Source organism: Pelophylax lessonae, assembly GCF_965119305.1.
Source record: "Pelophylax lessonae genome assembly, chromosome: 1".
Classification (NCBI taxonomy): domain Eukaryota; kingdom Metazoa; phylum Chordata; class Amphibia; order Anura; family Ranidae; genus Pelophylax; species Pelophylax lessonae.
Window position 1 is genome coordinate 515,779,238 of NC_138768.1, and position 17,533 is coordinate 515,796,770.

General features: G+C 41.4%; 1 protein-coding gene across 2 annotated transcripts in view; it reads right to left on the reverse strand.

The window, feature by feature from the left end:
* The window catches only part of LOC309547466 (phospholipid-transporting ATPase IK-like), a 269,016-nt gene that overhangs the window by 57,737 nt on the left and 193,746 nt on the right, over positions 1-17,533 (reverse strand). For both annotated transcript variants that reach the window (XM_082247329.1, XM_082247328.1), the window contains exon 23: positions 1,748-1,971. In XM_082247329.1, coding sequence (XP_082103455.1) covers positions 1,748-1,971 — 224 coding nt within the window. The remainder of the gene's footprint in view (positions 1-1,747; positions 1,972-17,533) is intronic.

The following is a 17,533-nucleotide window of genomic DNA, read 5'->3' on the forward strand; positions in this document are numbered from 1 at the left end:
CCTACCGAAGAAGCCAAACGGAGCCCACGCTCCAGGCGTAACGCGTATAGGGAGGCGGAGCCTGCGTGCCTGACGCCGATCGCTCGGGTGCTACTCTCCAACACTGAATGCCATAATAGCAGGCACGGCTGAGTGCCCAACAAATGTGAGTTACCCCTTTATGCTCAATAAAAGCTCATTATTTACATTCAGAGAGCACTAGATCTTTGCTTTATCTTTATTCTATGTCCTGGCGACCCCCGGAGGTGAAGGCTGGAGAGGTTACCTGTGATAGTCTGTTTATCCCCTGATATGCTCATGCTGGCCCGTTTGGGTCTGGTATCAAGGTGAGAGGCCAATCTTACTGGTGGAGGGAGTTCACACACTGGTGGTTCCTGCTTGATTCACAAGGGATTGAGGCTGTCCTGTCATCACCTGGATATACTAATCATTACTTTGGAGCACTTTATATGAACATTTATGTTTCATCAGAGCACATATGATGGACACCATATTTTGTTGATAACACTTGTTGATTCATGTAATCACTAATTATTTTGGTGCACTTCTGGCGCAGCACACGGAGCATGTCCAGATAGTGAATATACTTGTTAATACACACGATACAGCTCTTTGCCGTGGGCATTCCCTTTGCGTGCTAGCCATACCCAGCGTCTGTTGTTATACTTTTATATAAACTATATTTCTCTCTTTATATCATGCCCATTACAGTCTCATAGAGGGTTAGTTCTTTTGACTACATAAAATTGGGGATGAGGGCAAACTGTTATCTCCCAACAATCTAGCTTAAGTTATTATTACTATTCTTTAAAGCAAACCAGAAAATAAATATAGTGACTTTTATTGCTGTCTTAGTTTAATGTGTTGCCATCAGATTAGTAGATAAGTAAGCAAAAAGTGCAGGTGGTTGAGCTTGGTAAATTTGTCCTTTAACACTAAACTTTAACTCTAACCTAAATTACCCCTAAAAAGACAATGCCATCCAGGAAAGCATTACAGTTTCAGCACTTTTGAATATTGGGGAGTATGTGATTTCCTTCCGTGTGACCGCTTAGGCACATCACTGAGGGAGTAACAGGTTGCCAACACTGCTAATTTCCGTGCCAAAATGTCTTGAATCAAATCAAAGCAAACATTTTAAATGCCCACCTGAATAAGTTATAAAGCTTAATACAGATGCTTTGGAGTATACTTCAAGGCAATAAGGTTTTAGCCCAACATTTTTTACCTTTTTTATAGAGAATAAGGTTATATAGTCTATATACAGTTTGGCCTAGTCAGTCTCCAGGCCCTAATCCAACAGAAGATTTATGGAGGGAGCTGAAACTTCGAAGCAACAGGCAAGAAACCTTAAGGATTTAGAGAAGATCTGTAAAGAAGAGTGGACCAAAATCCCTCCTGAGAGGTGTGCAAACTTGGTCACTAACTTCAAGAAACATCTTACCTCTGTGCTTGCCAACAAGGGTTTCTCCACCAAGTATTAGGTCAGGTTTTGCTTGGGGATCAAATACTTGTTTTACTCACTGAAATGCTAATTGAATTTATAACATTTGTATTGTGTATTTTTTCTGGATTTTTGGTTGATATTCTGTCTTTATCATTTAAAATACACTCTATGATAAAAATTATAGACCCTTCAATTCGTGGGCAAACATACAAAATTTGCAGGGGATCAAATACATTTTTCCCCCACTGTAGATATATATATATACACCCTTAAAAGTATTTTGGCAGGTTTGGTACTTACTTGAGCAGAGAAGCCATTAAAAAATGCATACCAGACATTATGGAAAATACACGCAAATGTCTTGTAGTGGTAATACTGCAAGAACTTGGACAAACGGATATAGGATAAACGTCCATGGAAAAATAACAGCTTCTGAAGGTAAGAAAACTGAGCAACTGCAAAGTCACTAGCAAGGACAGCTTGGAGACCTTCCTTCCCAACCACACCAACACCAATATGAGCAGCTGCAAAACAAACAGTTAAAAATTGTTTTTAGTATGGAATAAGACTAAAGCTGGCCATACACTAGAATAATTGATCAAAAATTATTCCTTTTAAGAATGTTCATTTGATTTTTAAACTGTTAGTGGTATCAAATTGATGTTCTTTTTTTTACCTCAGTGGTGAGAAAACTTGAAGGAGCAGGATGAAAAATTTTTCTTGAACAAATTTCTAACAGTGTGTATGGGTTTTCATTTGGGAACGTCCAGCACCTTACCATCAAGTAAGAGCCATAAAAATAATAAAAGATGAGATCTAAACTGAGATCTGAATTGTTCTTTTCAATAACTTTACTTTCTAATAATGGGAGAAGGGGGGGGGGAAACAATGGGGGGGGAAGGAAAGAAGGGAGGGGGGGGGGAGGAAAGGAACAGGGGAGGAAAATGGGAAGACGTCAAGGGTAGGTGGGACTTTATATGAGACTCCTGCCTAGAGTCTCCATCCCTGTGTATACATGAATATATAGAGCACATAGTGCTCAAAAATATTTTGGGACTTTGTGTGAGATATGGCCAATGGGCACATGATGTTGTTATGTGATGTTCAATATACCTAGGCTGGTAAGCACAAAAAAAGGTATAGAATCAATTAACATCGTGTGTTTTAATATTGTATAAATGGCAATTGACAATGTTATAGATACAATACAATGGAGGTAAAAAGGGTTTGCATATAAAATTGATACAAAGTTGTAACACAAATAATTGAACATAAAAGAAAATATTACAAAACATTCGAGTATATCTGGTAATGCTTGTAGATGAATTGTTTGCCTCTTAATCTCGACGCGTTTCGTGAAATATTATTCACTTCCTCAGGAGCAGGCATGGTCTTAGCATCTAAAAAATATATATACAAATGTAGTATGATATCAAAAATAAAAGAATGTTTTAGGTTGTTAGTGTAAGGAAAAAAGAACTTACACTTATGATATCGAATGTCAGTCAGGTAATGGGATCGCCCGGAATTGAGTCCCAAATGGGAACTGAGAGAGCAGTCTCCACAAACACAGTCAAAGCACAAGATCCATAGTGTGGTGAAGAAATTGGGAAGAGGTATTGAAGGGCTCGATTTAGAATTGTCATGACACTGTGCGAAAAATATATATGCATATATGTATAAATCAAGCCATTGATCCACATATAAGGTTAGTAAGTATGAATTAGTAAAGGAAAAAGGGAGCCCAAACCATATGAAGAAAGTGAAACCAGTAATGGTACCAGAAAATGAGGTGGAAGTGTATAGCTAGGAAATAGCCATAACCAATGGAAAAACATGCATAAAAAGTGTTAAAAAGTACCCATGGAAGACACCCCTAGAACACCAAAGAAAATCTTCAAAAAGTGAAAAATAAATAAGGTGAAGTGACTGACACCAGTGGTAGAAAACAAATCCCACAAGTGAAAAAACTGAATTGTGAAAGTAACAGTGATAGAAGAAAATATAGGAGCAGGTGAATAAAGTAAGTGAAAGCACCTACGCTGAGACTGGGCGGGAGACGGCCCTCAGCGTCACAATGCTGTTCAGCATACAGGGAGTCCATCAGGCAAACAATTGTTGCCCGAAGCGGTCTCCCTCAAATGAACGCTGGTGGAGTCACGTGCGGGGACGCCAACAGCGTGTGACGTCAACCCCGCACGGATGGATGTGACGCCGATGCGTCGCGGCCGCGACCGAAGGTCCCGCCCCCACCTCGGCACACAGCCAGAGGGGAGAGGGAGAAGAACGGACACGGGCGGGGCCCATCGCAGTTCCCATCTGTAGACCACACGGGAGACACACACCTCCCTATGGCATGAGTGGAAAGATGGAATGATCGGAAACAGTATGGAATAACATGCACAATACATATACAAAACCCAGAACATTAATATATCCTGTAAATTGTGGTGCCAATATACATAATAACATGTTGGGTAACAATAATGAAACCATTGGTGACACATCTCCATCCCTAGATCAATCTAATAATGGGAGAAGGGGGGGGGGAAACAATGGGGGGGGAAGGAAAGAAGGGAGGGGGGGGGGGGAGGAAAGGAACAGGGGAGGAAAATGGGAAGACGTCAAGGGTAGGTGGGACTTTATATGAGACTCCTGCCTAGAGTCTCCATCCCTGTGTATACATGAATATATAGAGCACATAGTGCTCAAAAATATTTTGGGACTTTGTGTGAGATATGGCCAATGGGCACATGATGTTGTTATGTGATGTTCAATATACCTAGGCTGGTAAGCACAAAAAAAGGTATAGAATCAATTAACATCGTGTGTTTTAATATTGTATAAATGGCAATTGACAATGTTATAGATACAATACAATGGAGGTAAAAAGGGTTTGCATATAAAATTGATACAAAGTTGTAACACAAATAATTGAACATAAAAGAAAATATTACAAAACATTCGAGTATATCTGGTAATGCTTGTAGATGAATTGTTTGCCTCTTAATCTCGACGCGTTTCGTGAAATATTATTCACTTCCTCAGGAGCAGGCATGGTCTTAGCATCTAAAAAATATATATACAAATGTAGTATGATATCAAAAATAAAAGAATGTTTTAGGTTGTTAGTGTAAGGAAAAAAGAACTTACACTTATGATATCGAATGTCAGTCAGGTAATGGGATCGCCCGGAATTGAGTCCCAAATGGGAACTGAGAGAGCAGTCTCCACAAACACAGTCAAAGCACAAGATCCATAGTGTGGTGAAGAAATTGGGAAGAGGTATTGAAGGGCTCGATTTAGAATTGTCATGACACTGTGCGAAAAATATATATGCATATATGTATAAATCAAGCCATTGATCCACATATAAGGTTAGTAAGTATGAATTAGTAAAGGAAAAAGGGAGCCCAAACCATATGAAGAAAGTGAAACCAGTAATGGTACCAGAAAATGAGGTGGAAGTGTATAGCTAGGAAATAGCCATAACCAATGGAAAAACATGCATAAAAAGTGTTAAAAAGTACCCATGGAAGACACCCCTAGAACACCAAAGAAAATCTTCAAAAAGTGAAAAATAAATAAGGTGAAGTGACTGACACCAGTGGTAGAAAACAAATCCCACAAGTGAAAAAACTGAATTGTGAAAGTAACAGTGATAGAAGAAAATATAGGAGCAGGTGAATAAAGTAAGTGAAAGCACCTACGCTGAGACTGGGCGGGAGACGGCCCTCAGCGTCACAATGCTGTTCAGCATACAGGGAGTCCATCAGGCAAACAATTGTTGCCCGAAGCGGTCTCCCTCAAATGAACGCTGGTGGAGTCACGTGCGGGGACGCCAACAGCGTGTGACGTCAACCCCGCACGGATGGATGTGACGCCGATGCGTCGCGGCCGCGACCGAAGGTCCCGCCCCCACCTCGGCACACAGCCAGAGGGGAGAGGGAGAAGAACGGACACGGGCGGGGCCCATCGCAGTTCCCATCTGTAGACCACACGGGAGACACACACCTCCCTATGGCATGAGTGGAAAGATGGAATGATCGGAAACAGTATGGAATAACATGCACAATACATATACAAAACCCAGAACATTAATATATCCTGTAAATTGTGGTGCCAATATACATAATAACATGTTGGGTAACAATAATGAAACCATTGGTGACACATCTCCATCCCTAGATCAATCTAATAATGGGAGAAGGGGGGGGGGGAAACAATGAGGGGGGAAGGAAAGAAGGGAGGGGGGGGGGAGGAAAGGAACAGGGGAGGAAAATGGGAAGACGTCAAGGGTAGGTGGGACTTTATATGAGACTCCTGCCTAGAGTCTCCATCCCTGTGTATACATGAATATATAGAGCACATAGTGCTCAAAAATATTTTGGGACTTTGTGTGAGATATGGCCAATGGGCACATGATGTTGTTATGTGATGTTCAATATACCTAGGCTGGTAAGCACAAAAAAAGGTATAGAATCAATTAACATCGTGTGTTTTAATATTGTATAAATGGCAATTGACAATGTTATAGATACAATACAATGGAGGTAAAAAGGGTTTGCATATAAAATTGATACAAAGTTGTAACACAAATAATTGAACATAAAAGAAAATATTACAAAACATTCGAGTATATCTGGTAATGCTTGTAGATGAATTGTTTGCCTCTTAATCTCGACGCGTTTCGTGAAATATTATTCACTTCCTCAGGAGCAGGCATGGTCTTAGCATCTAAAAAATATATATACAAATGTAGTATGATATCAAAAATAAAAGAATGTTTTAGGTTGTTAGTGTAAGGAAAAAAGAACTTACACTTATGATATCGAATGTCAGTCAGGTAATGGGATCGCCCGGAATTGAGTCCCAAATGGGAACTGAGAGAGCAGTCTCCACAAACACAGTCAAAGCACAAGATCCATAGTGTGGTGAAGAAATTGGGAAGAGGTATTGAAGGGCTCGATTTAGAATTGTCATGACACTGTGCGAAAAATATATATGCATATATGTATAAATCAAGCCATTGATCCACATATAAGGTTAGTAAGTATGAATTAGTAAAGGAAAAAGGGAGCCCAAACCATATGAAGAAAGTGAAACCAGTAATGGTACCAGAAAATGAGGTGGAAGTGTATAGCTAGGAAATAGCCATAACCAATGGAAAAACATGCATAAAAAGTGTTAAAAAGTACCCATGGAAGACACCCCTAGAACACCAAAGAAAATCTTCAAAAAGTGAAAAATAAATAAGGTGAAGTGACTGACACCAGTGGTAGAAAACAAATCCCACAAGTGAAAAAACTGAATTGTGAAAGTAACAGTGATAGAAGAAAATATAGGAGCAGGTGAATAAAGTAAGTGAAAGCACCTACGCTGAGACTGGGCGGGAGACGGCCCTCAGCGTCACAATGCTGTTCAGCATACAGGGAGTCCATCAGGCAAACAATTGTTGCCCGAAGCGGTCTCCCTCAAATGAACGCTGGTGGAGTCACGTGCGGGGACGCCAACAGCGTGTGACGTCAACCCCGCACGGATGGATGTGACGCCGATGCGTCGCGGCCGCGACCGAAGGTCCCGCCCCCACCTCGGCACACAGCCAGAGGGGAGAGGGAGAAGAACGGACACGGGCGGGGCCCATCGCAGTTCCCATCTGTAGACCACACGGGAGACACACACCTCCCTATGGCATGAGTGGAAAGATGGAATGATCGGAAACAGTATGGAATAACATGCACAATACATATACAAAACCCAGAACATTAATATATCCTGTAAATTGTGGTGCCAATATACATAATAACATGTTGGGTAACAATAATGAAACCATTGGTGACACATCTCCATCCCTAGATCAATCTAATAATGGGAGAAGGGGGGGGGGAAACAATGAGGGGGGAAGGAAAGAAGGGAGGGGGGGGGGGAGGAAAGGAACAGGGGAGGAAAATGGGAAGACGTCAAGGGTAGGTGGGACTTTATATGAGACTCCTGCCTAGAGTCTCCATCCCTGTGTATACATGAATATATAGAGCACATAGTGCTCAAAAATATTTTGGGACTTTGTGTGAGATATGGCCAATGGGCACATGATGTTGTTATGTGATGTTCAATATACCTAGGCTGGTAAGCACAAAAAAAGGTATAGAATCAATTAACATCGTGTGTTTTAATATTGTATAAATGGCAATTGACAATGTTATAGATACAATACAATGGAGGTAAAAAGGGTTTGCATATAAAATTGATACAAAGTTGTAACACAAATAATTGAACATAAAAGAAAATATTACAAAACATTCGAGTATATCTGGTAATGCTTGTAGATGAATTGTTTGCCTCTTAATCTCGACGCGTTTCGTGAAATATTATTCACTTCCTCAGGAGCAGGCATGGTCTTAGCATCTAAAAAATATATATACAAATGTAGTATGATATCAAAAATAAAAGAATGTTTTAGGTTGTTAGTGTAAGGAAAAAAGAACTTACACTTATGATATCGAATGTCAGTCAGGTAATGGGATCGCCCGGAATTGAGTCCCAAATGGGAACTGAGAGAGCAGTCTCCACAAACACAGTCAAAGCACAAGATCCATAGTGTGGTGAAGAAATTGGGAAGAGGTATTGAAGGGCTCGATTTAGAATTGTCATGACACTGTGCGAAAAATATATATGCATATATGTATAAATCAAGCCATTGATCCACATATAAGGTTAGTAAGTATGAATTAGTAAAGGAAAAAGGGAGCCCAAACCATATGAAGAAAGTGAAACCAGTAATGGTACCAGAAAATGAGGTGGAAGTGTATAGCTAGGAAATAGCCATAACCAATGGAAAAACATGCATAAAAAGTGTTAAAAAGTACCCATGGAAGACACCCCTAGAACACCAAAGAAAATCTTCAAAAAGTGAAAAATAAATAAGGTGAAGTGACTGACACCAGTGGTAGAAAACAAATCCCACAAGTGAAAAAACTGAATTGTGAAAGTAACAGTGATAGAAGAAAATATAGGAGCAGGTGAATAAAGTAAGTGAAAGCACCTACGCTGAGACTGGGCGGGAGACGGCCCTCAGCGTCACAATGCTGTTCAGCATACAGGGAGTCCATCAGGCAAACAATTGTTGCCCGAAGCGGTCTCCCTCAAATGAACGCTGGTGGAGTCACGTGCGGGGACGCCAACAGCGTGTGACGTCAACCCCGCACGGATGGATGTGACGCCGATGCGTCGCGGCCGCGACCGAAGGTCCCGCCCCCACCTCGGCACACAGCCAGAGGGGAGAGGGAGAAGAACGGACACGGGCGGGGCCCATCGCAGTTCCCATCTGTAGACCACACGGGAGACACACACCTCCCTATGGCATGAGTGGAAAGATGGAATGATCGGAAACAGTATGGAATAACATGCACAATACATATACAAAACCCAGAACATTAATATATCCTGTAAATTGTGGTGCCAATATACATAATAACATGTTGGGTAACAATAATGAAACCATTGGTGACACATCTCCATCCCTAGATCAATCTAATAATGGGAGAAGGGGGGGGGAAACAATGGGGGGGGAAGGAAAGAAGGGAGGGGGGGGGGAGGAAAGGAACAGGGGAGGAAAATGGGAAGACGTCAAGGGTAGGTGGGACTTTATATGAGACTCCTGCCTAGAGTCTCCATCCCTGTGTATACATGAATATATAGAGCACATAGTGCTCAAAAATATTTTGGGACTTTGTGTGAGATATGGCCAATGGGCACATGATGTTGTTATGTGATGTTCAATATACCTAGGCTGGTAAGCACAAAAAAAGGTATAGAATCAATTAACATCGTGTGTTTTAATATTGTATAAATGGCAATTGACAATGTTATAGATACAATACAATGGAGGTAAAAAGGGTTTGCATATAAAATTGATACAAAGTTGTAACACAAATAATTGAACATAAAAGAAAATATTACAAAACATTCGAGTATATCTGGTAATGCTTGTAGATGAATTGTTTGCCTCTTAATCTCGACGCGTTTCGTGAAATATTATTCACTTCCTCAGGAGCAGGCATGGTCTTAGCATCTAAAAAATATATATACAAATGTAGTATGATATCAAAAATAAAAGAATGTTTTAGGTTGTTAGTGTAAGGAAAAAAGAACTTACACTTATGATATCGAATGTCAGTCAGGTAATGGGATCGCCCGGAATTGAGTCCCAAATGGGAACTGAGAGAGCAGTCTCCACAAACACAGTCAAAGCACAAGATCCATAGTGTGGTGAAGAAATTGGGAAGAGGTATTGAAGGGCTCGATTTAGAATTGTCATGACACTGTGCGAAAAATATATATGCATATATGTATAAATCAAGCCATTGATCCACATATAAGGTTAGTAAGTATGAATTAGTAAAGGAAAAAGGGAGCCCAAACCATATGAAGAAAGTGAAACCAGTAATGGTACCAGAAAATGAGGTGGAAGTGTATAGCTAGGAAATAGCCATAACCAATGGAAAAACATGCATAAAAAGTGTTAAAAAGTACCCATGGAAGACACCCCTAGAACACCAAAGAAAATCTTCAAAAAGTGAAAAATAAATAAGGTGAAGTGACTGACACCAGTGGTAGAAAACAAATCCCACAAGTGAAAAAACTGAATTGTGAAAGTAACAGTGATAGAAGAAAATATAGGAGCAGGTGAATAAAGTAAGTGAAAGCACCTACGCTGAGACTGGGCGGGAGACGGCCCTCAGCGTCACAATGCTGTTCAGCATACAGGGAGTCCATCAGGCAAACAATTGTTGCCCGAAGCGGTCTCCCTCAAATGAACGCTGGTGGAGTCACGTGCGGGGACGCCAACAGCGTGTGACGTCAACCCCGCACGGATGGATGTGACGCCGATGCGTTGCGGCCGCGACCGAAGGTCCCGCCCCCACCTCGGCACACAGCCAGAGGGGAGAGGGAGAAGAACGGACACGGGCGGGGCCCATCGCAGTTCCCATCTGTAGACCACACGGGAGACACACACCTCCCTATGGCATGAGTGGAAAGATGGAATGATCGGAAACAGTATGGAATAACATGCACAATACATATACAAAACCCAGAACATTAATATATCCTGTAAATTGTGGTGCCAATATACATAATAACATGTTGGGTAACAATAATGAAACCATTGGTGACACATCTCCATCCCTAGATCAATCTAATAATGGGAGAAGGGGGGGGGGAAACAATGGGGGGGGAAGGAAAGAAGGGAGGGGGGGGGGAGGAAAGGAACAGGGGAGGAAAATGGGAAGACGTCAAGGGTAGGTGGGACTTTATATGAGACTCCTGCCTAGAGTCTCCATCCCTGTGTATACATGAATATATAGAGCACATAGTGCTCAAAAATATTTTGGGACTTTGTGTGAGATATGGCCAATGGGCACATGATGTTGTTATGTGATGTTCAATATACCTAGGCTGGTAAGCACAAAAAAAGGTATAGAATCAATTAACATCGTGTGTTTTAATATTGTATAAATGGCAATTGACAATGTTATAGATACAATACAATGGAGGTAAAAAGGGTTTGCATATAAAATTGATACAAAGTTGTAACACAAATAATTGAACATAAAAGAAAATATTACAAAACATTCGAGTATATCTGGTAATGCTTGTAGATGAATTGTTTGCCTCTTAATCTCGACGCGTTTCGTGAAATATTATTCACTTCCTCAGGAGCAGGCATGGTCTTAGCATCTAAAAAATATATATACAAATGTAGTATGATATCAAAAATAAAAGAATGTTTTAGGTTGTTAGTGTAAGGAAAAAAGAACTTACACTTATGATATCGAATGTCAGTCAGGTAATGGGATCGCCCGGAATTGAGTCCCAAATGGGAACTGAGAGAGCAGTCTCCACAAACACAGTCAAAGCACAAGATCCATAGTGTGGTGAAGAAATTGGGAAGAGGTATTGAAGGGCTCGATTTAGAATTGTCATGACACTGTGCGAAAAATATATATGCATATATGTATAAATCAAGCCATTGATCCACATATAAGGTTAGTAAGTATGAATTAGTAAAGGAAAAAGGGAGCCCAAACCATATGAAGAAAGTGAAACCAGTAATGGTACCAGAAAATGAGGTGGAAGTGTATAGCTAGGAAATAGCCATAACCAATGGAAAAACATGCATAAAAAGTGTTAAAAAGTACCCATGGAAGACACCCCTAGAACACCAAAGAAAATCTTCAAAAAGTGAAAAATAAATAAGGTGAAGTGACTGACACCAGTGGTAGAAAACAAATCCCACAAGTGAAAAAACTGAATTGTGAAAGTAACAGTGATAGAAGAAAATATAGGAGCAGGTGAATAAAGTAAGTGAAAGCACCTACGCTGAGACTGGGCGGGAGACGGCCCTCAGCGTCACAATGCTGTTCAGCATACAGGGAGTCCATCAGGCAAACAATTGTTGCCCGAAGCGGTCTCCCTCAAATGAACGCTGGTGGAGTCACGTGCGGGGACGCCAACAGCGTGTGACGTCAACCCCGCACGGATGGATGTGACGCCGATGCGTCGCGGCCGCGACCGAAGGTCCCGCCCCCACCTCGGCACACAGCCAGAGGGGAGAGGGAGAAGAACGGACACGGGCGGGGCCCATCGCAGTTCCCATCTGTAGACCACACGGGAGACACACACCTCCCTATGGCATGAGTGGAAAGATGGAATGATCGGAAACAGTATGGAATAACATGCACAATACATATACAAAACCCAGAACATTAATATATCCTGTAAATTGTGGTGCCAATATACATAATAACATGTTGGGTAACAATAATGAAACCATTGGTGACACATCTCCATCCCTAGATCAATCTAATAATGGGAGAAGGGGGGGGGGAAACAATGGGGGGGGAAGGAAAGAAGGGAGGGGGGGGGGGAGGAAAGGAACAGGGGAGGAAAATGGGAAGACGTCAAGGGTAGGTGGGACTTTATATGAGACTCCTGCCTAGAGTCTCCATCCCTGTGTATACATGAATATATAGAGCACATAGTGCTCAAAAATATTTTGGGACTTTGTGTGAGATATGGCCAATGGGCACATGATGTTGTTATGTGATGTTCAATATACCTAGGCTGGTAAGCACAAAAAAAGGTATAGAATCAATTAACATCGTGTGTTTTAATATTGTATAAATGGCAATTGACAATGTTATAGATACAATACAATGGAGGTAAAAAGGGTTTGCATATAAAATTGATACAAAGTTGTAACACAAATAATTGAACATAAAAGAAAATATTACAAAACATTCGAGTATATCTGGTAATGCTTGTAGATGAATTGTTTGCCTCTTAATCTCGACGCGTTTCGTGAAATATTATTCACTTCCTCAGGAGCAGGCATGGTCTTAGCATCTAAAAAATATATATACAAATGTAGTATGATATCAAAAATAAAAGAATGTTTTAGGTTGTTAGTGTAAGGAAAAAAGAACTTACACTTATGATATCGAATGTCAGTCAGGTAATGGGATCGCCCGGAATTGAGTCCCAAATGGGAACTGAGAGAGCAGTCTCCACAAACACAGTCAAAGCACAAGATCCATAGTGTGGTGAAGAAATTGGGAAGAGGTATTGAAGGGCTCGATTTAGAATTGTCATGACACTGTGCCAAAAATATATATGCATATATGTATAAATCAAGCCATTGATCCACATATAAGGTTAGTAAGTATGAATTAGTAAAGGAAAAAGGGAGCCCAAACCATATGAAGAAAGTGAAACCAGTAATGGTACCAGAAAATGAGGTGGAAGTGTATAGCTAGGAAATAGCCATAACCAATGGAAAAACATGCATAAAAAGTGTTAAAAAGTACCCATGGAAGACACCCCTAGAACACCAAAGAAAATCTTCAAAAAGTGAAAAATAAATAAGGTGAAGTGACTGACACCAGTGGTAGAAAACAAATCCCACAAGTGAAAAAACTGAATTGTGAAAGTAACAGTGATAGAAGAAAATATAGGAGCAGGTGAATAAAGTAAGTGAAAGCACCTACGCTGAGACTGGGCGGGAGACGGCCCTCAGCGTCACAGTGCTGTTCAGCATACAGGGAGTCCATCAGGCAAACAATTGTTGCCCGAAGCGGTCTCCCTCAAATGAACGCTGGTGGAGTCACGTGCGGGGACGCCAACAGCGTGTGACGTCAACCCCGCACGGATGGATGTGACGCCGATGCGTCGCGGCCGCGACCGAAGGTCCCGCCCCCACCTCGGCACACAGCCAGAGGGGAGAGGGAGAAGAACGGACACGGGCGGGGCCCATCGCAGTTCCCATCTGTAGACCACACGGGAGACACACACCTCCCTATGGCATGAGTGGAAAGATGGAATGATCGGAAACAGTATGGAATAACATGCACAATACATATACAAAACCCAGAACATTAATATATCCTGTAAATTGTGGTGCCAATATACATAATAACATGTTGGGTAACAATAATGAAACCATTGGTGACACATCTCCATCCCTAGATCAATCTAATAATGGGAGAAGGGGGGGGGAAACAATGGGGGGGGAAGGAAAGAAGGGAGGGGGGGGGAGGAAAGGAACAGGGGAGGAAAATGGGAAGACGTCAAGGGTAGGTGGGACTTTATATGAGACTCCTGCCTAGAGTCTCCATCCCTGTGTATACATGAATATATAGAGCACATAGTGCTCAAAAATATTTTGGGACTTTGTGTGAGATATGGCCAATGGGCACATGATGTTGTTATGTGATGTTCAATATACCTAGGCTGGTAAGCACAAAAAAAGGTATAGAATCAATTAACATCGTGTGTTTTAATATTGTATAAATGGCAATTGACAATGTTATAGATACAATACAATGGAGGTAAAAAGGGTTTGCATATAAAATTGATACAAAGTTGTAACACAAATAATTGAACATAAAAGAAAATATTACAAAACATTCGAGTATATCTGGTAATGCTTGTAGATGAATTGTTTGCCTCTTAATCTCGACGCGTTTCGTGAAATATTATTCACTTCCTCAGGAGCAGGCATGGTCTTAGCATCTAAAAAATATATATACAAATGTAGTATGATATCAAAAATAAAAGAATGTTTTAGGTTGTTAGTGTAAGGAAAAAAGAACTTACACTTATGATATCGAATGTCAGTCAGGTAATGGGATCGCCCGGAATTGAGTCCCAAATGGGAACTGAGAGAGCAGTCTCCACAAACACAGTCAAAGCACAAGATCCATAGTGTGGTGAAGAAATTGGGAAGAGGTATTGAAGGGCTCGATTTAGAATTGTCATGACACTGTGCGAAAAATATATATGCATATATGTATAAATCAAGCCATTGATCCACATATAAGGTTAGTAAGTATGAATTAGTAAAGGAAAAAGGGAGCCCAAACCATATGAAGAAAGTGAAACCAGTAATGGTACCAGAAAATGAGGTGGAAGTGTATAGCTAGGAAATAGCCATAACCAATGGAAAAACATGCATAAAAAGTGTTAAAAAGTACCCATGGAAGACACCCCTAGAACACCAAAGAAAATCTTCAAAAAGTGAAAAATAAATAAGGTGAAGTGACTGACACCAGTGGTAGAAAACAAATCCCACAAGTGAAAAAACTGAATTGTGAAAGTAACAGTGATAGAAGAAAATATAGGAGCAGGTGAATAAAGTAAGTGAAAGCACCTACGCTGAGACTGGGCGGGAGACGGCCCTCAGCGTCACAATGCTGTTCAGCATACAGGGAGTCCATCAGGCAAACAATTGTTGCCCGAAGCGGTCTCCCTCAAATGAACGCTGGTGGAGTCACGTGCGGGGACGCCAACAGCGTGTGACGTCAACCCCGCACGGATGGATGTGACGCCGATGCGTCGCGGCCGCGACCGAAGGTCCCGCCCCCACCTCGGCACACAGCCAGAGGGGAGAGGGAGAAGAACGGACACGGGCGGGGCCCATCGCAGTTCCCATCTGTAGACCACACGGGAGACACACACCTCCCTATGGCATGAGTGGAAAGATGGAATGATCGGAAACAGTATGGAATAACATGCACAATACATATACAAAACCCAGAACATTGTTATATCCTGTAAATTGTGGTGCCAATATACATAATAACATGTTGGGTAACAATAATGAAACCATTGGTGACACATCTCCATCCCTAGATCAATCTAATAATGGGAGAAGGGGGGGGGGAAACAATGGGGGGGGAAGGAAAGAAGGGAGGGGGGGGGAGGAAAGGAACAGGGGAGGAAAATGGGAAGACGTCAAGGGTAGGTGGGACTTTATATGAGACTCCTGCCTAGAGTCTCCATCCCTGTGTATACATGAATATATAGAGCACATAGTGCTCAAAAATATTTTGGGACTTTGTGTGAGATATGGCCAATGGGCACATGATGTTGTTATGTGATGTTCAATATACCTAGGCTGGTAAGCACAAAAAAAGGTATAGAATCAATTAACATCGTGTGTTTTAATATTGTATAAATGGCAATTGACAATGTTATAGATACAATACAATGGAGGTAAAAAGGGTTTGCATATAAAATTGATACAAAGTTGTAACACAAATAATTGAACATAAAAGAAAATATTACAAAACATTCGAGTATATCTGGTAATGCTTGTAGATGAATTGTTTGCCTCTTAATCTCGACGCGTTTCGTGAAATATTATTCACTTCCTCAGGAGCAGGCATGGTCTTAGCATCTAAAAAATATATATACAAATGTAGTATGATATCAAAAATAAAAGAATGTTTTAGGTTGTTAGTGTAAGGAAAAAAGAACTTACACTTATGATATCGAATGTCAGTCAGGTAATGGGATCGCCCGGAATTGAGTCCCAAATGGGAACTGAGAGAGCAGTCTCCACAAACACAGTCAAAGCACAAGATCCATAGTGTGGTGAAGAAATTGGGAAGAGGTATTGAAGGGCTCGATTTAGAATTGTCATGACACTGTGCGAAAAATATATATGCATATATGTATAAATCAAGCCATTGATCCACATATAAGGTTAGTAAGTATGAATTAGTAAAGGAAAAAGGGAGCCCAAACCATATGAAGAAAGTGAAACCAGTAATGGTACCAGAAAATGAGGTGGAAGTGTATAGCTAGGAAATAGCCATAACCAATGGAAAAACATGCATAAAAAGTGTTAAAAAGTACCCATGGAAGACACCCCTAGAACACCAAAGAAAATCTTCAAAAAGTGAAAAATAAATAAGGTGAAGTGACTGACACCAGTGGTAGAAAACAAATCCCACAAGTGAAAAAACTGAATTGTGAAAGTAACAGTGATAGAAGAAAATATAGGAGCAGGTGAATAAAGTAAGTGAAAGCACCTACGCTGAGACTGGGCGGGAGACGGCCCTCAGCGTCACAATGCTGTTCAGCATACAGGGAGTCCATCAGGCAAACAATTGTTGCCCGAAGCGGTCTCCCTCAAATGAACGCTGGTGGAGTCACGTGCGGGGACGCCAACAGCGTGTGACGTCAACCCCGCACGGATGGATGTGACGCCGATGCGTTGCGGCCGCGACCGAAGGTCCCGCCCCCACCTCGGCACACAGCCAGAGGGGAGAGGGAGAAGAACGGACACGGGCGGGGCCCATCGCAGTTCCCATCTGTAGACCACACGGGAGACACACACCTCCCTATGGCATGAGTGGAAAGATGGAATGATCGGAAACAGTATGGAATAACATGCACAATACATATACAAAACCCAGAACATTAATATATCCTGTAAATTGTGGTGCCAATATACATAATAACATGTTGGGTAACAATAATGAAACCATTGGTGACACATCTCCATCCCTAGATCAATCTAATAATGGGAGAAGGGGGGGGGGAAACAATGGGGGGGGAAGGAAAGAAGGGAGGGGGGGGGAGGAAAGGAACAGGGGAGGAAAATGGGAAGACGTCAAGGGTAGGTGGGACTTTATATGAGACTCCTGCCTAGAGTCTCCATCCCTGTGTATACATGAATATATAGAGCACATAGTGCTCAAAAATATTTTGGGACTTTGTGTGAGATATGGCCAATGGGCA